A 24762-nucleotide genomic window follows, 5' to 3' on the forward strand; every position below is an offset into this window, starting at 1 on the left:
ATTTTTTATTTACATAAGGTGATATCAGTCAAACCAAAGTTGAGTGACTTTGAGATGTAACAAAACAGACATATCTCAAAAAAATAAAGTTTTATTGAAAACAACACCATGCAAAGAATAATTACAAAGCCTCAGCTCATTTTTTTCAAATGGCACTTATCTGCTTTTGCAAATGAACTCTTTAAATATAGCAGATCATTGCAACGGCACAGTGTGTAGTGTCAACACAGCAGTAATCCATCCTCATCTTTCATCTGTGTTAATTCAGTCAGGTCGAGTTTCCATTACGTGCCGACAGCCTTTGATCTGTCATCAGTGTGACGGGACAATCGATATAGATATACAATACATGTATGTGCTGATTATTGTGATTATTAATTCCATCTAAATGTGCCTGGAACTGTGGAAACCTGCCTGTGAGGTCTTGCCTCCCTCTTCCACGGTGAAATCAAACGTGCGCCTCTCGCGCGCGGCGGATTTAAAGGCGAGGAGAGGAGCTCATTTGATTGGTGAAGATCTGACTCGGCTGTGTCAAACCCACTCCACGCCTTCTCTCCTCCCCCTATGCCATTTGCGCCGGTGGGAGGGAAGTAGGCGGGATGCGCCCCTCTGCGCTTCGAAGGAAAATTGCAAACTGCTCCTGGACACTCCCCGTTGGCGAAGCGAAGGCGAGGCGCAGGGCTGACTCGCCCCGCCTGCACCTAGTTCACGAAAATAGAGCCCATAGAGTTCCCCTTTAAAACAACTTTTATCTCTCAGTACATTGACTGCCCCCTAGAGGCAGTTCAACAACACAATCAAGCAGTATACATGTTTCAGTAGTACTTTACTCTCATTAAATCCCTCTTGAAGCTGTAGTATATTACCCACCTGAATTTATATGCTTTAATATCTTGAATTATCTTATGTTCTTAATGGTGTTTTCTTAGCCTAAAAGTTAAGGAATGGGTCAGAGGTCACTCACCATATGGATAGGAACTTTATTTGTGATAAGTAACAGTTTATAGTCAAATAGAATAAATATAAATAAATTCAGATGTTACAAGAGAGAAAGGCACACGCATACATTTACAGCATTTATAAAGATGTGTAGATTAGGTGTTTAGTAGTAGTGTGGAATGTACCCTGAGAAATGTGTTCCTTGTCATTCACCCATCTCTGTGGGTCATAGTTTTTGGGGATACTTGACACCTTATGTGTTTGTTGTTGTTTTTAGATCCTGTCTTTGTCTGACCATCCTGGTCAAGACGACAGTATATCCTTATATTGGAAAAACGTGGAGTTTTAGAAAACGTATATAAGGTTTGGGGTTGGGGCCAGGAGAGAGAGAGATCTCATATTGGCACCAGAGATGCTCCACGATTCTGCATTCTTTTGACACTGTTCTTTTTCTTGTAATAAACTCCTTTTTGTATGCAAAAAAAGACGTGTCGGTGGTGATCCCTTCTTTTCATCAACACATCAATATACCACAAAGCTGAATATTTTAAATAAACAATGTCGCAGTACTTTCAATTGCCTTCTCATCATATGTACATGCCAGGACTCTCATGTTTACTCATGATACCTAGGCTGAAGCTAAAGTTAGCTAATCTTGATATGGCAAATGTTTACTTACATATTTTATAAAACATGTAATTAGGTACATTCACCTTTCTGTAAGTCATAGTCATCTCTGCCCATCAGGTATCAGTCAAACATTATGAGCTTAGATCAGCTAACATACAAGAAGTAATAACAAAGATTTGTTTCAGAGCCTAAAGTTACATACTGCCATACATTATCATGTAATCGTGATACCACAACGTCATCTGAATTGGCACTGCGTGAGTCCCCTGGGATTAAAACTGTACCTATATAAATCTTCAACAAAGGGAGACATCTTCTCTGTTGGATATCAACTGCCAACAAAGACACAAGAAAGAAAAAGAGCAGTGAACCAGGGGACTCAGAAGGCAGGTACTGACAATGTATAATATAATGACAATTTTGATAAAAATCTAAATGTGTGATTATATTCCTCTTTGTTTTTTTTTTTTTATTTTGTCACTTCAAAGGTCATTTTCTTGTCAAATCACACAGCTCACTTAGATTTTTTTGTCATTTCTGTCATCGAGAATATCTGTGATGTCTGTTTTTTGGTTCTTCCAGGCTGATGGAAAACTACACCCTCAACAGCCTCACCCTGCAGCTTGAGGGTTTGAATCTCCCCCAGGACTCGGTCTACCCTGTTTTTCTCTTTCTTTTTTTCTCCTACATTTTTATAATGTTTGTGAACGCGGGAATTGCTTTTTTAGTGTTCACTGACAAAAACCTTCACCAGCCAATGTATTTACTATTTTGCAACCTGCCATTTAATGACATCGTTGGGAATTCGATCATGGTTCCCCGGCTGCTGGTAGACATCTTGCTGCCTCCCTCAGAACGTCTCATCAGTTACTATGAGTGTGTGGTCCAGGCTTTTACCACACACATGTTCGGTACCACCACTCACACTGTGCTCATGATTATGGCCTTTGATAGATATGTAGCCATCTGTAATCCCCTGCGTTATGCCTCCATAATGAGCAACAAGATGGTGATCAAACTGACGGTTTCTGCCTGGGGAGTGGCCTTTGTTCTGGTCGGGATTCTGCTGGGTCTGACCATAAGACTGAACCGATGCAGGACTATGATTACAAATCCTTACTGTGACAACCCCTCCTTGTTCAAACTGTCCTGTGAGAGTGTGTTTATTAATAATGTCTATGGCCTCACTTTCACTGTGGTCTTGTTAACAGCCTCTATAGGCAGTGTCATCCTCACCTATACTAAGATAACTGTGGTCTGTCTGACCAGTAAGAACAAGTCTCTGAACAGTAAAGCCTTAAAGACCTGCAGCACTCATCTGGTTGTATATGTGATCATGCTCCTTAGTGGGTTTATCGTCATTATACTGCATCGTTTCCCTCAGTATTCAGACTACAGGAAACTTTCAGCCATTCTCTTTCACATCATCCCAGGCAGCCTCAACCCTATTATCTATGGCGTTCAGTCAGCAGAGATCTGCAAATCCTTGTCAAGGTTGTTGAGATCCAAACTGGTTCCACCATTTTTCTGACATGGGAATTTTTAAATTAACATCCAAATGTGGAAGCAGAAACAGAAATATTTGCTATAAAATGATCAAAGTCAGACTAAACAGCCTCATTGTAAGGCAAGGCAAGGCATGTTTATTTATATAGCGCATTTCATACCAAGGCAACTCAATGTGTTTTACATAAAGACAAAACCTTAAAAAAAAAAAAGAACAGCATAAAAACAAAAAAACACAGTTAAAAGCAGGAGCAAAGAAGAATAAAATAAAATAGATAAAGTTTAAAGTTCTTAAAAAGAGCTCAGCTATAAGCATGTGAAAAGAGAAATGTTTTTAACCTGGATTTAAAAATGCTTACAGTTGGGGCTGATTTCAGTTCTGCTGGTAGTTTGTTCCAGTTGTGTGCAGCGTAACAGCTAAATGCTGCTTCACCATGTCTGGTCTGAACTCTGAGCTCCACTATCTGACCTGAGTCAGTAGATCTCAGAGCTCTACTGGGTTTATACTCTACTAACATGTCATTCATGTATTCTGGACCTAAACCATTCAGTGATTTGTAGACCAGTAGCAGAACTTTAAAATCTATTCTGTAGCTGACTGGGAGCCAATGTAAGGTCTTCAGAACTGAGGTGATGTGATCTGATCTCTTTGTTCTGGTTAAAACTCGAGCTGCAGCGTTCTGAATGAGCTGCAGCTGTTTGATACTTTTTTGGGGGAGTCCAGTCAGAAGACCGTTACTGTAGTCTAGTCTATTTTGTCTATTGTATTTCAGAGTACACTCCTCCTTTGTTTTAATTTATTTTATCATGAAACTGATTGCTTGCATGTAATTCACATAGGAAATCAGATCATTTGAAAGAGAAATTGTCTCCTTACATATATGTCTATACATATTTTTCCTATGTGATATAACTCAGATTTCACAGTCTTGTGATAATGTGGTATCAATTGGTGCTGCACAAATGAACCTTAGATGAGTAGGATTTATTTTATTTTTGTGCTGTTTGCCTTTGAATTGATAGTAACTCAACTAACTAATTTCTGAGCAACACATTACAAACATGACCCTGTGCTATGCCACTATAATGGCCGATAAGATGCTGATTAGGCTGACTACAAGTGGGATCTGGCCTTTGTCCTGGTGGCTGTTCAGAAACCTGTAGGCTACTGTGACAACACCCTGCTGTTCAAGCTCTTCAGACTCACCTTCACTCACATGCGCCTGTATCCCACCATGTGTTCCTACAGCATGCCGAGTACAAGAAGATCTCCACAATTCTCTCCAACATGGTGCCTTGCAACCTGAACCCCATCATCTACAGCCCCAAGTCCCAGGAAATACTCTGTTATTTAACAGCTGACAAACAAGACACTTACCACTGATTCAACTGAACCTGTGATTTTCACATGAATGAGAAGAATGAATGTACCAATTGTACCAACGTGTGTAAAAATGATACAAGTCAGAACCTGCTCATCAAAATCACTGACTAATATTAAGTGGGACATAATGATAAATACAAAAGTTAAATAAGATAACTATATACATTTCAGGATGTGAGTCCTATGAATCATATTGTTCATATAAGTAAATAGATAAATAAGTTATATTATCCAAAGAATTATGTATAATAAAAGGTCAAATTAGACAATGTATGTGGTTTTGTGTTGGTATTATCAAATTTTTAAAAAATGATGATTGAAACTCTATAAAACTTGCTTCTTTTCCCTCTTTTTCTTGACATGAATTCCTTCCTTTAGTAAAGATATAAAGTATAAGGATGTGGATCAAAGTTCAGTTAAAAGCACTAAATCAAACACACAGATATAATACACCAGTTAACTGTTATATGTTGCCATGGATACAGTGAGTTAAATGGTGGTTGGAGCTGTGTGTCCTTTTTTGTTTGTTTTTGGAAAGTGAAGTGAACAATCTGTTTGTTATGTAACACTGATTACCAAATACTTAATTAATCCCCCTCTGGAAATGCTAATGTTCCAGTGTGTGATGTGACATTCAGATGTTTGGGGAGTTGTTGATATTTGACGAATCAATGAGTTGCAGCCTCTTTTCCTCGAAGCAGCTCAGAGTAAAACAGTTGAAGACTCCTGTGGTGGCGAGATTCAGTGTGTTGTGTTTCAGAATCACAATCAGATTTATTTGTTATCTCTATAATATGGATTTCAGTATGCATGGTTATATTATGCTCCATATAGATCAGGTGACATGAAAAAACAACATACACATTACACCTATTTGATAATAGGTGGCTTGCAGGTGACGTCTCGTGGCACGTTCACGACTGCAGATGGAGGCAGGAAAGGATTTGCTGATAGGAAAAACAAATGCCTAAGTTATGTGCAGTCTACAGCTGTAAAGTAGTAACACATAAAGGGGACAATAAAAAAAAAAAAAAAACTTCCTGAAAAATGGTGGCAGTCGTGAATTAAAAACCTCCACCCTAAGTCAGTGGGAGCAGTGATGGACAATGTTCAATTACAGTAATTAAGCAGGTAAATTCATTGGATCGCTTTCTTCCCTGGGATGACAAGAGAGTTTGACCAGCTGATCATCTCAGGAGACCGGCTGCTCACCTCTAAGATGACCCGCTGGTCCCAGAGGTGGCTCTTCACAGCTCCAAAAATGTTGGTGCAAGTTTCCAAACTGACATATTGGGGAGCTAAACGGTTACTTTCAGTTCATCCAACGCTTTCATGCACTGGCTGTCTGTCATCTAATTACTGTTCTCCACTTCCTGCCTCCCATCTGAACTTCGTGCGTCAGCAGAAACAAACCACCTATACAAAAAATAACTTTTAATGACTGAGGAAAATGTAGGAAAACCTAAACTGAAGCTTAGGATTGATGGAGGCTGATGGTGCTCAGATCCCTTTGACCCTTAACCTTTAAGTTTCACCCTGCTCTTCAATGACCCATTTAATGAAGACCCTAGTCATAGAACACACACACACACACACACACACACACACAAAAGCAATTAGAGTGAGAAAAAGCTTCTATAATGAGGAAGTTGTACATAGCATTACCATGGCAACAGAGCCAATTAAGTTACAAAGGTGACTAAAAACAAATCCCAGTTGTGTCTGTTAGCTTTCTGGTTTGTAATTTATATTCTTAATGCAGCTTTAATTAATGAACCTCACTCTCATTATAATTTGCATTATGAGGAGAAAAAGGCTGCAAGCTCCTGAAAAAGCTCAATGGAACTCAGGTAACAGAGCAGTCGGATACATCTGCTCAGGTGTGGCAACAATTCTTCCTAGAAATCAGGCTTGAAAGGATATTGTTGTAGTTGCTCTGTGCTCATCATCTGTTGGGAACAGATTTGTCTCCTTTCATCCATCCATCCATCTATTCATCCGTCTGCTGAGGAGCAATGGAGCTTCTGCTGTTTGACGTTTCTGGTCAGACTGCCACAGGTGTGTGAGTGTTTGTGCAGTGACCTGTATCACAGGTGTGTTTGTAGTTTCTGTTTGTGTTAGTCAGTATGACTAAGCTGCATGATTTCTCTGTGTGGAGACAGTGATATTTAAAATGAACATTTTAATTGGGCTACACATGTTGCCATATTTGTTTCTTTTTGCATAAAAGTCTGATATTAGATGCTCTTACCTTATCATAGCTGTGAATTGTAATTATCTAATGAGGTTTTACTGATCGCGTGTGGATTCAAAATGAGTCTAAACACAGGCTGTGTTTCCTGTACAGTGGATATTCTCACAGATGAGGTAATTAACTAGAAGAAGCAGATAGGACAAGCATTATTCTGATTATGCTCTGCAGATATTCACTTGACTTTGGTCATTGTTGTTTTTAAATATTAAAAAGTTAAAATTACATTTTTATTTAGATTTAGTTTTAGTCATTTTTAAAACTAAACCACCATTTTTCTGCATAAATTTTCCTTAAAGCTAAGCTAAGCTAAGCTAAGGTTCTGTAAATTATTAATTATTTGCATTTGTTTACGTTTACACTAAAGGATAATGAACATAGAAAGAAAACTGATGTATTGCACGAAGCATTTGCAATATTGTTCCACAAAAAACCAAAAACATTATCCAATGATTGTGAACGTTGCACATGGGGCAGGTTTGTTTGTATCTATCAGAAAATCAAACCAATGCAATAAGTAACGTGTTGCATTCTGGAGCCGCTCTGTTGATGATTGTAAATCATGTTTTTATATAATCTACCCGTGGGTCAAGTCTGTCACGCTATCAGGCTTCACCATAAAGTTGGAATAATATAATATATTATATATATATATATATATATATATATAGTATAACAGCTAAATGCTGCTTCACCATTTGAACTCTGTGCTCCACTATCTGACCTGAGTCAGTAGATCTCAGAGCTCTACTGGGTTTATACTCGACTAACATGTCATTCATGTATTCTGGACCTAAACCATTCAGTGATTTGCAAACCAGTAGCAGAACTTTAAAATCTGTTTGATACTTTTCGGGGGAGTCCAGTCAGAAGACTGTTAGAGTAGTCGAGCCTATTGGAAATCTATCTAATCTAGATTAAAATGATAAATTTGAATTATGCAGAAGACATTCAAAAAGTGCGTAACCTATCCAAGTAATGAAAATTGGTAATGAAAAATAATTGTTCAATAAGATTTACTTTGGTGTTTAGTTTTTTATTTTGTTAAACACGAGACAGAGAAAGAGAGAGAGAGAGAGATAACGAGGGTGAGAGAGAGCATCAGGTGTCACTTTGTCACTCTCAGCATCGGCATGGAACAGCAGGGTGTTGGAATGGAGGTGTTTCGGGAGGGCAGATCGAAATAGCATAGAGCAGTGCACACTTTGGGCCCTAGTTTGCTGGCGCAGCGCAGGTGGCGCAAGGTAGCGCAGCTGGTCTAATGCAAGTTTCGACCAGCGCAGCCTAGCGCAAAGTCAGATTGGAAGATTGGCAGATCGCGCTGCGCTGAGATAGGCGTGGCCGCGCAGCAGGGGGAGGCGTCACAGATTCAGCTTGGTGCAGTGGAAGTTTTGTGCGAAAATGTCCCGCCGAGGTTGCGCTGAAAGCTCGCCACCTCCAACCAGGTCTAATCTCAGCGCAGGGCGGAGCGCAGCAGGTGCAGTGGAAGTTTGGCTGACTGACCTGCAGTGCACACACGTCACCAAGACCTGACAAGCAGATCTCCACAGTTCCAGACACATTTCAATGCAATAAATATCCACAATAACCACTATTTAATGCAACTAACGGAATCAACACGTTAATTTATATCTATATAGATTGTCCCGTCACATCTGACGTCAGATCAAAGCAGAGATCAAAGGCTGTCGGTGCGTAAAGGAAACTCCACCTGAATTAACACAGCAGGGACGAACTGGCACTGAAAAGCAGCTGTGGATGTCCCAAAAGCAGGACTGAGGGTGGATGACTGCATGTCGCTGCCATACCACTCTGCCCTTGTGATGATCGCTTTATTTATTTATTTACTTATTAATTCATTAGCGGAGAGTGACCGCATCACGCAGCCGTAATGAAAAACAAAACACAAATCATCATCTCTCTTAGCCCACCACAACAGCCTCGGTATCAGATAGTCAGTATATAGCCTACTACAGTATACTCAGCATCTCTATCACAGAAAAAAAGAGAAAAAAAGAGACGGACAGAGAGAGAGGAGGACAGAGAGGGAGAGAGAGAGAGCACGTCCTTTACGCTGATTTCATCCACATGGTCTTTGTTTATGTTGTCATTAGTGTAGCCTACACCTCTCATCTTGCATAAATGTGAGTTTCTTTATTAGTTTATTAGTTGTTGTTTCTTACACTGAGCACCGGTTCTCAGTGTATCAGATCAATCCTGGTTAAGTATATTAGTAAACTCATTATTCGGTCACTCTGAGCTCGGACCTCCGGACCAAAACAGCTGTTTCCTCCTGGGAGAGGTTCGGCCTCTGGCGTCGCTGTTTCCTCCGTCCATGTCCAAGTATAAAATGACAAACTTGCAGCGCGCATCACCCGCCGCGCAGTTAAAGGTGAGGAGAGGAGCTCCTTTGATTGGTGAAGATCTGAATCGGCTGTGTTAATCCCGCGTCACGCCTTTCTCTCCTCCTCCTGTCTCCCTCCCGCCCTCTCTCCTCCCTCTTTGCCGTTTGCGCCGGTGGGAGGGACGAGGGGAGGGGCTGCGCTGGGGTTACACCGAAGCCCCGCCTTTCCGACAATAGACTTCCATTCATCGTAATAGCGGGGTTTTCTATTTTTTCTAAAGACCCCGCTACTCCGAAAAGGCTATTGGGGGAAACCCCCAGCACGCAGTGCGCATTGATCCTTTTTGGGGTCGAAACGGATCATGTGCATAATTAACAAAACAAGCAAATACTTAATATTAATCACTTATAATGTTCAATATGCTTCTAGCCTGTCTAGCCTCTACCTGGTCTTTTTACTAAACTTAACCAACTCCTTTCTTCATTGCCTAAGCCTAACCAAAGCATCTCCCTCAGTCAGCTGTCAGCACGAGCGGCGGCTGCAGCAGCCTCGTGCCCCTGTGAGCTCAAGCCGGTCGGGCCGCGCTCGAGCGGGGGGGAGTGTATTTCTTTTACTGTGTGGGAGATCTCCAACAACGGAGTCGGGGAGAAAGCAAGTGGGACAGATCTGCCCAGTCCCTGAGCAGCGCACGTTTCACAGACAAGCCACAACACAGAGTGTAAACAAAGTCACGCGGTTCAGCACCTTGGACATTGGACAGCTGTGGGGGGTGTCGGAACAGCGGTGTTTCGAAGTGGGGGTATTTCGGAACAGCGGGGTGTCGAAGTAGAGGTGTGTCGAAATGGAGAGCTGTCCCCCTGCGCTGGTCTAAGTCTGACTGCGCGGCCCACCAATCTTGCGAAATGGACCTGGGCCACACCCCGTTGGCGTGGCGAAGCTGCGCTGATGTTAGACTTCACCTGGTCTAAGAAACTAGGGCCCTTGATCCTCATGTTGCTGGATGTGGACCCAACTGAATAGATTAACGTGCGACAATTTTCTTATCACGCGATAAGAGTCTTGCGTTAACGCAACACGCCGCATCAACATTAATGGCCCAGCCAAGGGCATAGGAATAAGTTTAACATTGGTGGGGACAAATATTGGAAACCTGACAGAGCCTTTCATGGTTTGAACAGAAATATGTCATAAACTAGCCTACACTGCAGTGCAATATTAAAATTGTGTTTGTTATAAATAATTATAGTTTTAATTCAACCAAACATATCACAGTGAAAATTAAACCACAATTAACCTTTATAATAAGACAAAAAGAGGAATGTGTCTACAGACAAAATTATTCCAACTCTATGGGCAACAGTGCATTTTCGAAAAAAAAAAAAAAAATAGTATGACTGTCTATTCTAAAGTATTCATTTATTTTCATGTTTTAAATATGTAATTTTAAGAATGTAACTTAACAGCTTGATTTATCCTTTTATTTGGGACACCAAGTCAAAACTGTCAGTCTAATCCAACAGAAGCTCCTTCATGAAGATTATAATGATATAATTCTTCTTATTTTGGAGGTGTTCCTATTGTTGAAGGTAACCAAAGCAACAAAAACACCTCTCAGCTCACATAATACACCTCTGTAGGTAATCCTAATACAACCTGTCCAACTGCCTGCATGTTACTACTTATTATTGTAGATTTTGTCTCACTTCACTTTTTCCTTCAGATTCACACCTGCCTTTGTCGACCAGTCACAGATCTGGATCTGTTAACGACACCGCACAGCCTGATGGCATCAGCTTCTTCATCATCCAGGGCCTCGCCAACGTCGACCAGAAGAAAATGATCCTGTTCGTCATCCTGTTGCTAGGTTACATCGTCATCCTGGGAGGAAACAGCATGATCATCTTGGTGGTAAAATTCCACTCATCTATTAACTAATAAGTATGATGAAGATCGTCAGTGTCATCATCATCTTCATCATCCTCTTCTTCCTCACACAGGCATTGACTGATGAGAAACTCACATCTCCCATGTACTTCTTCCTCTACAACCTCGCTTTCGTGGACATGATCTACACCACCACCACCATCCCCAACATGCTGTCCACCTTCCTGTCCAATGTGACAACCATCTCCGTCCCGTGCTGCTTCCTCCAGATGTACTTCTTTGTTCAGTTCGCCGTCACCGGCCGTGCCATCCTGACCGTCATGGCGTACGACCGCTACATGGCCATCTGCAACCCTCTGCAGTACGCTGCCGTCATGACCCGCCCAGTGCAGCTGCTCCTGGTGGTGGGAGCCTGGGGATTCGCCGCCGTCTGCACGCTGCCGTCCAATATCATGGCCTGGCAGCGGCAATACTGTGGCCCGAATGTGGTCAGACACGGGTGGTGCGACCCGTCATCTGTAAGGCGGCTGGCGTGCGGCGACACCTTGGTGGACAACATCGTGTCCATCTCCTTCGCCCTGGTGGCGCTGCTGACAACAGGAGTCTTGATCTTGACCTCCTACATCCTGATTGGTGTTTCTGTGTCCAGAATGGGAGTCACCCAGAGGCTGAAGGCATTTGGAACGTGTGCTGCTCACCTGACCGTGGTGTCCATCTCTTACAGCTCCGCCTCCTTCGTCTATATTTCCTACAGGGTGGGAAACTTTTCCCCAGAGGTACGAGACTCAGAATCATCTGACTTCAGCTCTGACCTTTAGCCCAGGTCTCATCTACAGCTCTGTGCAAACATTTTGGGACTCCAGACTCCTTTTAAAACTCAAGTCTAGATGCATGAAGGACCACATCCAGAGACCAGCAGAACGGTAGTAGGTGGTCTCGAAGAATTGAAGCACTTTCTCCAAGATGCAGGAACAAACTACCTGACAGGAAACAGAGGGGTAAACCAAGAATTCCCTGAGGGAAACCCTTCCAATTTGGCTCAAACATTATTTTACACGTGAGGGCAGGACCCTAATTTTTTAAAAATATCTCCACTTGACTTTTACTCCCTAAAATATTTGCACAGTGTTGTAAGACCAAAGACACAAAAAAATGGATCTCCTGTATCACTATAAATCAAAATATTGTGAGATCAGATGTCTCTCTTCCAGGTCCGTGTGGTGGTATCTGTGCTGTACTCAGCCCTCACTCCCTTCCTGAACCCGGTGATTTACAGCTTGAGGAACAAGGAGCTCCAGGAGGCCATCAGAAGGACCCTGAGCAGGTTCAGACCTGCTGCTCTTTCAGTCACAAAGGACGTCAGAGACAAAAACCGTCCCTCTGCTTCCTAACCTGCACAAAACCAGGTGGAAGAATTTGATTTATTTTCATGATCAATCATCTGACAAACTCAAACACAAACTGAAGTTACTGTCGCATTAAGATGGTTACGATCTTTTAACCACACTTAAAGCTATGGTCTACGATTTGGAGCATTGGTAATTATTATTAACATCGTTTATACAGTGATTATGGTCCTGTGGTCCGATATACACAATATAAATAGCAAAAAGAACCAAAAAAATCCATTCAGTCTATCAGCCGTGGGCCTGCATAGAAATTGACCAATGGGCGCCGCGCGCCCCGTCCGGCTCCCACTGGCTCGTACCCTCCATCCTATCCCCTCGTCTCCCCTGCTCCTCCTCGACCCGCCTCGTCCCCACCCCCTCCGCTTAGAAACTACAAATAGTTGTAACCGCTCTGAGCTGCTCAGCCCATGGCTCAGCCACAGACACTCACCAATTCAGCCCCTGCTGCCCCCCACCCCCGGTCAGTCTGCCGAAAAAAAGCCCCACTAGGATTCAGAGAAGCACAGTACAGAAGCACAGAATGTGTTGCTGTCCTTATTACCGGTACCGGTGTCGCGTCGAGTCTCCCTGATCCTCTCCCCGACACACAGCCGCTTCCAGCTGCAGCCTGACCGGGGTGCTCTGCACCCTGCACACCGCGGCCCTGCTGAGCTCCTGGTCTTCCTCCTCTCCCCGACACACAGCTGCTTCCAGCCGCAGCCTGACCGGGGTGCTCTGCACCCTGCACACCGCGGCCCTGCTGAGCTCCTGGTCTTCCTCCTCTCCCCGACACACAGCCGCTTCCAGCCGCAGCCTGACCGGTCTCTCTGCACTGCGGCGCCGCGGACCTCCAGGCCCCGGTCTTCCTGCTCCTCTCCCCCAGACACAGCACCCTGTGGCAGGTCACCCAGCGCGAGGAGTCTCCCTGTAGCATGAGGCTGTGCTAATGGTTGCTAATGGCGGCGCTGCTCGTACCAGCGGTCGCCGCGGTCCCGTTGCCGGGGACGGCGACGACGGTACTGGCAGCTGGTGCACAGCGGCGGCATCGGGGCTGGCGCCGCCGCTGTGCACCAGCTGCCGGTAACGAGGCGGTATTAGTGGGCTAGCGCCGAGCACAGCCTCATGCTACAGGGAGACTCTTCGCGCTGGGTGACCCAGGACAGGGTGCTGTGTCTGGGGAAGAGGAGCAGGAAGAGTCGGGGCCTGGAGCTCCGCGGCGCCGCGGTGCAGAGAGACCCAGGCTGCAGCGGCGGTGCTGAGTTTATGTTGAACAGGTAATCTTTGGTTTTATTGTGGAAGTTGTGACTGTGAATATGACATTTTACTCCGCATTCAAAGCCGCGTTTGGTTTCTGCAGGCAGCAGGCTTGTTGCCTGCTCCGCTCTGCTCTGTGAGGGGAGGGGGGGAGGCGTGTCGCGAGGAGGTCCCGAGGGGCGGGCCATACGAGCTCAGAGGGGAGGGGCGGGGGTGTGTGAGAGGTGCTTTTTTCAAATTTTTCTCATCCTATGTCAAAATGTAGACCATAGCTTTAATTTAAAGATTTTAATCCAAAACATTTTTTTGAATGCTGCTAAAATGCTGTTATTTATTAAACTTTTTTTCATACAGAGACAAATAAAGAAGTCAACACACTTGACTGACACAAACTGAAACACTTCTTTACATTTTTTTTTTTTTACATTTTGTTTGAAAGTGAAACCTAGTGGCTTTAGTAACGATGGTAGAGGAGGAGAGGAAGTGTGGAGATGGATTACAAAGACCATGAGGGAGGTTGGGGTGGATGGACTATGGAAGTTTGACAACAAATCTGGTCAAAGTGACTACTTTAACCACCAAAGTTATCATTTTTTTTTAGCCTCAAGTTTGTTTTAGTGCCTAATGCTAATGAAGTCATGATAATTATTTCAATAACCATGGCAACAATCAGTATGGTTGGCAGTGGCTTGTTTATTATGACAACTGAAGTCCAGCCGAAGTGCTTATGTTTGGTGCAGTGGGTGTGATGTAATGGTGTTGCAGGAAACAGTCGTATGGATGCGTTGAAATATTGTGTAGGTCATAGGAGCTGTTTAATAGTCACTGAGTCACCGAGGGCCAAGTGTCCGTCACCTGGAAACAGTGACTACTTTACAGACACATTCAAACAATGGTTTAATGAGCTCAGTCCTAACTTCAATAGCCCATGTTTCTCTCTACTGATTGCCTGTCTCTCCAACACTGTCTCTATCATAATAAAGGCATGAAAAACCCCAAAACATGTTGTGTTTATTTTTTCGTACATTCAATTGTTTGAAAATGACTTTCATTAATAAAAGACAAACATAGACTTGTAATTAAACATGATGTGCAGCACGATGTGTAATACATGACACTGATTGTTACATTGAACACGTGTCAATATGACTCTGAATTATATAATTAGAAGACCAGACTGGAAAAACATTTTAATTCAGTTTTATCATTGTGAAACACATCATTGTGTTTTATCATGTTTCACTTTGTAGTATGAGCCTTTGAGCCTCTCTTTTGATTGGCTGATGGGTCCAGGTGGTAGGGCTTGGTGACTACCTTGTTGTTAAATCACAAGGTCACAGAGGTCCTGACAGCTGGATTTAGGCAAGGCAAGGCATCTTTATTTATACAGTATAGCACATTTCATACTAAGGCAACTCAATGTGCTTTACATAAAGACAAAACATTTTTTTTAAAAACGAGAGAGAAGCATAAAACAGAATAAAAACAAACACTAAAAACAGAGTTGAAAGCAAGAGCAAATAAAAGTAAAAGAAAAGAAAATAGATAAAGTTTAAAGTTCTTAAAAAGAGCTCCGCTATAAGCACGTGAAAAGAGAAATGTTTTTAACCTGGATTTAAAAGTGCTCACAGTTGGGGCTGATTTCAGTTCTGCTGGTAGTTTGTTCCAGTTGTGTGCAGCATAACAGCTAAATGCTGCTTCACCATGTCTGGTTTGAACTCTGTGCTCCACTATCTGACCTGAGTCAGTAGATCTCAGAGCTCTACAGGGTTTATACTCTACTAACATGTCATTCATGTATTCTGGACCTAAACCATTCAGTGATTTGTAAACCAGTAGCAGAACTTTAAAATCTATTCTGTAGCTGACTGGGAGCCAATGTAAGGTCTTAAGAACTGGGATGATGTGTGATCTGATCTCTTTGTTCTGGTTAAAACTCCAGGCTGGCTGTTCTTTTTTTAAAACTGTATGGAGATTTTAAAAAATAAAAAAATAAATAAAAAGTTGATTTAAGTCATGCACTGCATCATGATTTCAATGTTTATAGTTTAGTTAATGTAGAGTTTGTTCCTTTGAGATCATTTTCCGTCCATGACTTTTCTCCTGTGAAACACGCTGGCGATCTTCTGTTTGAGCTCTTTACACTGCAGCCCATAGATGACGGGGTTCAGGGCTGGCGGCACCACATGGAACATGACCGATGCAACTTTGCCGCTGTCCGCCCACTCCGGGTGACGGTGCATGATCATGGGGGTAAAGGACGCCACCAGCATGATGATGTAGACAGCCAGGTGTGTGGCGCAGGTCTGCAGCGCCTTGCTGTTCAGCCTGCTGTTGCTGCTGCTGAAACACATGATGGCGATCCTCAGGTAGGTGAGTGTGATGCTGCCGAGGGAGGAGCCCAGGATGACCACGGCGCTGCCCAGGCCGTAGATGTGGTTGATGAGGAGGTTCTGGCAGGACAGCTTGAACAAGGAGGCGTTGTCGCAGAACGGGTTGATTATGACTCGCCGGCAGCGCGACAGGCGAATGGTGAGTCCCATGAGAATAGCGACAGAGATGAAGGCCGCGACCCAGGCACCCACAGACAGCTTCACCACCATCCTGTTGGTCATGATGGCGGCGTAGCGCAGCGGGTTACAGATGGCCACGTAGCGGTCAAAGGCCATGATCATCAGCACGGCGTGGGAGGTGCCGGCGTGAAAGTGAGAAGCGAAGGCCTGGACGACGCAGTCAATGTAGTAAACGTAGCGCCGTGCGATTGGCGTGAAGATGTCACTCAGGAGGCGGGGGATGATGGAGGACGCTCCAAACACATCGTTTACACTCATGTTGCAAAAGAGCAGGTACATGGGCTGGTGGAGGCTCCTCTCCATGGCGATCAGGACCACCAGGCCCAGGTTGGACACCATGATGAAGACGTAGATGAGAAGGAGGAGGATAAAGGCTGGGACAGAGGACTGGGGGCTGACTTTCAACCCTTCAATGGATATAACTTCTGCATTGAATGTCTGGTTGTCCATCCTGCTTGGATAGGATCACACACAAGGACCTATTGTAACAATATAGCAAGTAATAATAATTTTAAAAAAATCAGTTTCAGTTATTGCTCAAGTGGCAGCAGGAGTGGTTATCAAACCTCCTGTTCTTCATTCAAACACAATAACAAAGGATCAGGGCCATGATGAGCAAAGTAAATTGTCAAATTTTGAGAATGAAACCGCAGTTTTGTGAGTAACCTCTTAATATCTCAGGAAAGAAATCGCAATATTAGTCAAAATAAGTCAAATTGAAATTCGAACCGAATTTTAAAACAAAACAAAACAAAAACATAATTCATTATTATAAACAACTGAACTCCTGTCTCCTGTCTTTACAGTTTCCTGATGATGATTTAATTATGTTTTTAATTTCAATTTTCTGACTTTGCCCTCACAATGTCAGTTTTGTTTTCCTGTTTGTCTAATAATCTGTGGTTCTGTAGAAAGTGCATGTTTGCATCTGTAATCTTGAATCCTCATGACTAAGCAACAATCAAGGTTCAAACAGTCACCTTCTAAACTAAATCACCTTCAGTTGTTGAACATGAAGAATTAAATACTTTTCATTGATCTGACTAAAATCTCCTTTGTAAATAAGAGAAAGAACAATAAGACACTTTCCTAATTTGAGTTTCAGTTCACCAGGATAACTTGTGACTGATCTCATGTTATTGTCTGATCTTGCTCGTGTCTTGTTTGTTTTTTCACCATGTTTATAACTAAAAAATGTAATTACAAAAAAAGAATAAGAACACAATAAAAAAAAAAATAATATTAGAGATGAACAGGAGCTTCAGACATGTTGATGTCTGTGACAAACATTCATATATTAAAACATGAGTAAGGGTCAGTGTCAAAAATGTTTTAAATAAATGAAAAAAAAATATTTTAAAAGCATCAGATTTGTTAAAATATACATTTTGTATTCATGTGGTTTTATGTCATTTGAAATGACATTTGAACCTTTTCTAACAAAAGTCAGACTGAATGCCCTGAAAATGTCCAATGGTGTAACCACAAAAGAATAATAAATATTGAATATTTGATCCACCTACACTGGATTTTGCTGTGTTTCTGTATTTAAATTTTAATGCATTTGCACTGAGAGGACTGTCTTGACAGATTAAATATAGTGTTGCATTGCAAAGTCATTTACATTTATTTCACATTTGAGTCCAGATTTTTTTTCTTGTATATTGTCATACTTTTATGACTATAATTATTTAAAAATAAATAAATAAATAAAAAGGTTAGTAAAATAAAACAAAATGTGTGAATAATAAGATGAATGAAAATAAGGAAGACATTGTTTTTCCTCCACAGACACTTTCTCTCTCCAACAACAACAAAAACAGACAATTAAAAGGAGAGGTCGTGGTGAACTTTCACTTGACACATGATAAATTAAGGTTAAAGCAGAAGTAAGTGATATATTTGTGTTAATATAAGTCTTAAATAGTTATATCTTCCGACAGCAATCACTTACATAGAGTGTTTGGACTGAAACACGGGTCTCTCAGTCCCTCTGCTCTGCTCTGAGCCGAAGAGAAAACATTTATCGTATCCTACAGTTTTTATCCAATGAGGAGAGAGAACGGCATGCAGGGCTGTGTGTGCAGCCAAGGAACACCGTGAATGTGGTGACGTAGCGACGAGGACTGTTATGGTGCGTTCAAGGAAACTCGTATTTTTCCGACCGTGAAGTGGTACCAGTTCGATCTGGTAAGAGTTCACCGGTCGGAAGTTACGAGTGGCCGTTATAGTGACTTTCACCGGTAAAACAGGTCGGAAAAACACGAGTGGGTTGCCTGAAACGCTACAAAGTCGTAAGTTGTGACTTGAAGCTGTAATTTACGATTTCAAAAGCCTGCCTGGAACGCAGCATTAGCGAAAACGACCGGACCACTTACTTCTGCTTTAAGATCTCAGCACATTCGCACATTGCAAGTACTTTCTCTCTCTGTTTCCACAGATCTCTCCAGAGCTCCATCCCTGCATCACCTCCTTCCCCCTGCGGTTGAACCGGCCTGCCTTCCCTTCTCATGAACCAGTCTACCAACCAGTACTCCCATTAAGCTGGCCTGCACTCTTTGCTTTCCCTGTATACATCTATCTATATGTGTCTGCACACCAGAAGCTGCCTCCATCAGCTCTTCCTTGACTGAACAACCCCCATTTATCCCATATTCCATGTTGTAAACTGTTTTCTTGTCTATATACAACATCTATTGCACGTCTGTCCGTCCTGGGTGAGAGATCCCTCTGTCTCTCACCCTGAGGATTCTCCTGTTTTTTTTTCTTGGTAGTTTCTCCTCATTTAATGTGAGGGCTAAGAGCAGAGGATGTTGTAATGAAGCTGTGAAAAACCCTTTGAGACAAACTGTTTGTAAAAATGGGTTATACAAATAAACTTGCCTTGCCTTGCAACAGAACGGAACATCCAAACTTTAAACTTTACAATAAAAAACGAAGCTGGGAGTTGAAGGTGAAACAAACAGAAATCGTCGTCAGGAAACTGGGGAGGGTTTGATCACAGCAGCTGAAGCATGTTTCCCTCCTGAGGCAGACACACTGACACTGACACAAATTAACCAGCTGCCTCATTAATGGTCAGATATTACAGCATGTTAATCTGAGGAAAAAACAAAGAAATCCCCCCCAAAACAATAAAACCTTAGTTTCATTGAAAAAACTGTCCATGAAAAATCTGTTAAACATGATCTGTATTGATATTTTCACAGTCCATGTGATTCAAATTTGCCTAAAACTTTATTTTTTCTTTAGATGGATTCTCATTTCATTGTTTTAGTTTTTAAGTTAGAGAACTCTTTTAAGTATTATTTTGGAGAAAAAAAAGTAATATTATTATTATCATTATTATTATTATTATTATTATTATCCATTGTCATTACTTCATTTTGGACTTTTATTTTGCGGTTTGTCATCAGATTAAAACTTCTTTTGTAAAGCATACATGTACCAAAGTTTGTGTATGTGTGTGTCAGCTTTACCTGTACTGCTGCAGACCTCCCCCTCCACCCAGACCTGGACCTGACTCACTCACAGCTTTTATTGACGGCTCGGCCTCCTCCTCCTGCTCCACCGGTTTGTTGTGTTGGTGAAGAGTTTGTCACCTGGCAACCATTGGTGTCAAATGAACATCAACACCATCAAGCCTGTTGTCAGTATTTGTGGGCGTGCTGTGGTTTGGCTTTGAGCATGCAGCAGGTGATCAGTGAGTGTATTCTGGGTATTCAACTTTAATTAACCAATTTAAAAACAGCTGCAATCAATACTTTTATTGTGTAAGTTCTGAATAACAATGTGAGCCCCAATACAGATGTGAAGGCACCCAAGACACATTCAGGACACATGTGAGATCTGATCATTCCGACCACATTCAGAAGTGGTCTGGAGCATACTGAGGGACCTTATCTCCTGGTGTCCTCTGAAGGACCCACTCTGTTTTAGTTTGTTTAAAGACCTTTGGAAACCTTAATTCCCAGAACTCATGATTCTATGTGTAACAAGGCAATAGTCAGTTGTGCAACAGGCAGTGAAGATTTTCCATATTAACAGTGTTGAACCACAGTCACAGCCCGCACTGAGAGATTTCTGTATACTCAGTTGCAAGACAATCTTGTCCAGTCCAAACACCAAAACAATCAGTGGTTCTTTCCTTTGTTTGTTGTCATTGTATATTTACAACATTTCATTTTGGTCCTTCCAAACCTCCCAACCAGCAGGTCTCTTGTGTTGGATATAGGGAGCACACAACCACTCTGTTTTTAACATCACATGGATTAAAATTCTGGGATCTAGTCAAATTTACAACTGCATAAATTATATTTAAAACAAGAACTAATTCACTTCCAGGCAATATTCAGAAAATGTTTTGTGACAGGGAGGGGGGTTATAACTTAAGAGGAAAAGTTAATTTAAAAAACACTGTATCCGTTCAAAAAGGAAAAGTATGTGTATTTCAGTTGTTGGAGTGGATTTATGGAATGGGTTGGGTGATGGGTTGAAGCGAAGCACTAATATAAATCAATTTAAAAAAATATACAAAAAAGAAATCTTGGGGAGTTGAGGAGGATTTGTGTTAAGGGATGATTTTGTTCCCTGTTCAAGCTTTCCTTTGAGAATGTCCTCATCAATCGGCCTCAGCAGTGCCATGGCAACAATGGTGTCTCCTTCACCTGCATGTTGCTAACCTACCTGAGGATCGCCGTCGTGTGTCTGAGCAGTGACAACAAGGTACTGAACAGCAAATCGCTGCAGACCTGCACCACACACTTCGCCGTCTACATCATGATGTTTCTGTCCGGCAACATCATCATCCTCCATCATTAACAGAACCTGTTGGACCACATAAGCCGGCATCAGTTTTGATCCACATGGTTCCTCCTGCTCTAAACGCTGTGATCTATGGGCAAAATGAGACAAAATCATCATCATATTCACCAGGAAGTGAATTTGTTGTAGAGAATGTATTTCCTTGTGCTACTTTACAAAACTAAGCTTGCAGAGCTTTAATAAGGTGCAAACAGACTAGTGGTCTTCACAGGTCCAATTTGACAGACCCGAACCGAAATGGACCCATGAAAATTGTACCCGGAGCTGACTGGCCCCGAGCTATTATTATAAATATGAGTTCCGTACCCGAATAGAACCTTGACATACATCACTCTTATGACGATACCTTCAAGTAAAGTGAAACCGATTGTTTTAACCAGATATTAGCACTGAAATGAGACCAAACTGAAGTAAGATTATGCATTTATTTAGTTTATATTCAAATCATTTTTTAAATATATATTTTATAACATTTGCAAATAAGAAATCTCACTACAACACTACACTACACTTCAACTACATTCCTTTCACTCATGTTGGCATCACAGCAAACTGACACATTTCAGAAAAGGTAACCGTTTTATTGATAATTATTTACATGTACACAGGAAGAGGAGGTTTGACTTGTGTGGTGTTCCTGGTGAAGACCACCAGAAGCTTTTCTCTGACGGCTTTGATTTGCACCCCGTAGATCACAGCATTCAGAGCAGGAGGAACCACGTGGAACAGGATCGAGGCCATCTTCCTGTGGTCTGACAGGTCAGGGAAACGATGCAGGATGATGATGATGCAGCCTGAGACAAACATGATGACATAGACGGCGAGGTGTGTGCCGCAGGTCTGTAGAGCCCGGCTGTTCAGCGCTTTGTTCCTGCTGCTCAGACACACCACAGCAATCTTCAGGTAGGTGAGCGTGACGCTGCCGAGCGAGGAGCCCAGCAGCACCACGGTGTAGCCGAGGCCGTAGATCTGGTTGATGAGGAGGCTCTCACAGGAGAGCTTGAACAAGGAGGCGTTGTCACAGAACGGGTTGAAGATGACCCACCTGCAGCGGGACAGGCGGACGCTGAGGCCCACGAGGATCAACACCATGACCAGAGACACGGCCCATGCCCCTGCTGACAGCTTCACCACCATCCTGTTGGTCATGATGGCGGCGTAGCGCAGCGGGTTGCAGATGGCCATGTAGCGGTCAAAGGCCATGATCATCAGCACGGTGTGAGTGGCACTGGCGTGGAAGTGGGCGCAGAATGCCTGAGTCACACATTCGGAGTAGCTGATGTAGCGCTCAGAGGCCGGCGTGAAGACCTCGGTCAGGATGCGGGGCACGATGGTCGAGGCCCCGAACGCATCGTTAATGCTCATGTTGCAGAAGAGCAGGTACATGGGCTGGTGGAGGCTCCTCTCCATGGTGATCAGGACCACCAGACCCAGGTTGGACACCATGATGAAGATGTAGATGAGGAGGAGGAGGATGAAGGCGGGGATGGAGGACTGGGGGGTGACCTTTAACCCCTCCAGCTGCAGGAGATCTGTCTGGTTCTCCATGGTGCAGGGAGGTGATCTGAGCTTGATGGGAACAAGAGACAAGAATGAAACACAAGATGCAGAGATTAAAACCAGGAGTTGATGAAAAGGGATCACCAAGATCACACAGAAATACATTTTTAGGTTATTATTCTTCTATCATCATCAATCCAAACAACCAAACATTCTCTTTTTTCTTTCTTTGATCTGCTGCATCAAAGCATTGGACCTAAATAGACACAGTCTTTCTATTTGTCAATCAGCATCATGGAGACATTGACAAGAAGTTTGAGCACTTTAATCTGAGATTTAAAAAAAAAACAGTAAACAAAACAGTAAACACTCATTGGTGCTACTTCACCTTAAACCAAATTATTTCAAACAACAGGTGTCCAGGTTTTCATACAAACCAAACATTCATAGTTGTTCATAATCCAGTGAATCAAACTGATGTGAAATGACATAAATGAAAAAGACACGACAAACTGACACATGGACATACAGCAACAGCAGAATGACAATATTAAAACCATAAAACTCAAAATTGCAAGTTCACTACACAAGTCATATAAAGAGGTGTGGACAGTAACTGTGCAGGAGAATATGAGTGTGTTGTTTGGATCTGTTAATAATTAAATATATAATATAATAATTAAAATGTTTTTGGTATTTATCTAAATCATTGAATGAATTTATTCAAGTTTGTTTCATCACATCATTAATTGGGCTATGGAAATGAAGTCAGTGAATCAGATATTGTTATAAATGCAACCTCAAACACTTATTTTAAAGAAGCACAATGCAAGATTTTTACCTTAATGAACAAAACAAATATTTAATTAGCAGCAAAAAAAGAGGCAGCAAAAATCGGGTGTTGTGAGAGAGAGAGAGACTGCTTGCAGAAAAGTGACTCCAAAGGGGTGACATTCAAGAAGAAACCCTTTAACAGGGGGAAAAGAACCAAAAAAAACAACAAACAAACAAAAAAAATGGGAGAAATCTCAGAGTGAGCAACCGAGGAGGGATCCCTCACCCAAGACAGGCAGACATGCAATAAACTGTGTACAGACAAGAAAATAGTTTATAACATGGAATATGGAAAAACATGGCAATGGCACGGCATTAGTGGCATTAAACATTATGTTTAATTAGAACATGTCTAAATAAAGGGGGTTAAATAATCCTGATCAGAGGACAGTGTGTGTCCATATTGATCATATCAGCGTGTCTCACCTCTGCTGACGTGAAGCTCCTCCACTCACCTGAGCTGCTCTCAGCTCAGTGTCACTTTATAAACGTTCAGGTTCACATCACCAAGCTCAAAGACTTCCTCTTCCTCTTTATGTGTTCATGAGGAATGTACAGTGGCCCTGAGGGTTCCATATTCTAAAACTTAAGAACACATTGGAAAAACACAAACATGCTCCACATGAGCTGCAAAACATGAAAAAACTTGGTAAAACTTTACTTGAAGGTATCGTCAAGAGTAACATGACACTGTATGAACATGTCATAAACATTATGTCAATGTCATAAACGTAAATGACTGTTGTCATTAAAGGGATAGTATCATTTTTTTAAAGTGGGGTTGTATGATCTACAAATAGCCCCTAAGTACTTTAATTGCAGTAGAAGACTCTCTACACTCCTCCCGTTAGCAACGCCAGCCCATAGCCCTGCCCAGAGATTTACAACATACAGTGTTGTGAACAGACCCAAAGAAACGGCCTATTTTCACGGCCTAAAAGAGGTTTTACCTGAAAAAAAAAAAACACAGTTCCATTGTTCGCTATGATATAATTTTTTCCAGCCCTTCAAAGTGCAGGAAAAACACAGTTTTTATTTGGACCTAACCAACTCACGTATCCCTCCGCCCAGGGTTAGCGGGCCGCCGATCAGCAGTTGGTTAGGTCCAAATAAAAACTGCGTTTTTCCTGCACTTTGAAGGGCTGGAAAAAATTATATTATAGCGAACAATGGAACTGTGTATTTTTTTTCAGGTAAAACCTCTTTTAGGCCGTGAAAATAGGCCGTTTCTTTGGGTCCATTCACAACAATGTATGTTGTAAATCTCTGGGCAGGGCTATGGGCTGGCGTTGCTAACGGGAGGAGTGCAGAGAGTCTTCTACTGCAATTAAAGTACTTTTGGAGATCATACAACCCCACATTAAAAAAAAGGATACTATCCCTTTAAGTGTCATTCGGTTTTTGTAATGACAAATTGACATTGTTTGGGCTGTCTTGATTATGACAACTT

General features: G+C 42.3%; 4 protein-coding genes across 4 annotated transcripts; 2 read left to right on the plus strand and 2 right to left on the minus strand.

Moving 5' to 3' along the window:
* Positions 1 to 2155: 2155 nt before the first annotated feature.
* On the plus strand, positions 2156 to 3100 carry LOC146975055 (olfactory receptor 8G17-like). Its single transcript, XM_085796916.1, has one exon. The coding sequence runs from the start codon at positions 2156 to 2158 to the stop codon at positions 3098 to 3100; it is 945 nt and encodes a 314-aa protein (XP_085653042.1).
* A 7791-nt stretch (positions 3101 to 10891) lies between these two features.
* On the plus strand, positions 10892 to 12348 carry or6at1 (odorant receptor, family 6, subfamily AT, member 1). Its single transcript, XM_085796917.1, has 3 exons — positions 10892 to 10963; positions 11053 to 11715; positions 12151 to 12348. Exons 1-3 carry the CDS (start codon positions 10892 to 10894, stop codon positions 12328 to 12330), a joined length of 915 nt encoding a protein of 304 aa, XP_085653043.1. The 3' UTR covers positions 12331 to 12348.
* A 3311-nt stretch (positions 12349 to 15659) lies between these two features.
* Positions 15660 to 16604, minus strand: LOC146975057 (olfactory receptor 2F1-like). Its single transcript, XM_085796918.1, has one exon. It carries the CDS (start codon positions 16602 to 16604, stop codon positions 15660 to 15662), a length of 945 nt encoding a protein of 314 aa, XP_085653044.1.
* A 4968-nt stretch (positions 16605 to 21572) lies between these two features.
* On the minus strand, positions 21573 to 22526 carry LOC146975058 (olfactory receptor 8G1-like). Its single transcript, XM_085798978.1, has one exon. The coding sequence runs from the start codon at positions 22524 to 22526 to the stop codon at positions 21573 to 21575; it is 954 nt and encodes a 317-aa protein (XP_085655104.1).
* Positions 22527 to 24762: the final 2236 nt, after the last annotated feature.

This window comes from Trachurus japonicus, chromosome 14 (genome assembly GCF_045865225.1).
Source record: "Trachurus japonicus isolate A0001 chromosome 14, Traja_1.0".
Taxonomy (NCBI): Eukaryota; Metazoa; Chordata; class Actinopteri; order Carangiformes; family Carangidae; genus Trachurus; species Trachurus japonicus.

Bases quoted from the DNA above. Each gene is read 5' to 3' on its own strand.
- LOC146975055 (XM_085796916.1), top strand. From the start codon at position 2,156: ATGGAAAACTACACCCTCAACAGCCTCACCCTGCAGCTTGAGGGTTTG.
- LOC146975057 (XM_085796918.1), bottom strand. From the start codon at position 16,604: ATGGACAACCAGACATTCAATGCAGAAGTTATATCCATTGAAGGGTTG.
- or6at1 (XM_085796917.1), top strand. From the start codon at position 10,892: ATGATCCTGTTCGTCATCCTGTTGCTAGGTTACATCGTCATCCTGGGA. The intron at 10,964-11,052 runs GTAAAATTCCAC...TTCCTCACACAG, and splicing joins ACAGCATGATCATCTTGGTG to GCATTGACTGATGAGAAACT. The intron at 11,716-12,150 runs GTACGAGACTCA...TCTCTCTTCCAG, and splicing joins TGGGAAACTTTTCCCCAGAG to GTCCGTGTGGTGGTATCTGT.
- LOC146975058 (XM_085798978.1), bottom strand. From the start codon at position 22,526: ATGGAGAACCAGACAGATCTCCTGCAGCTGGAGGGGTTAAAGGTCACC.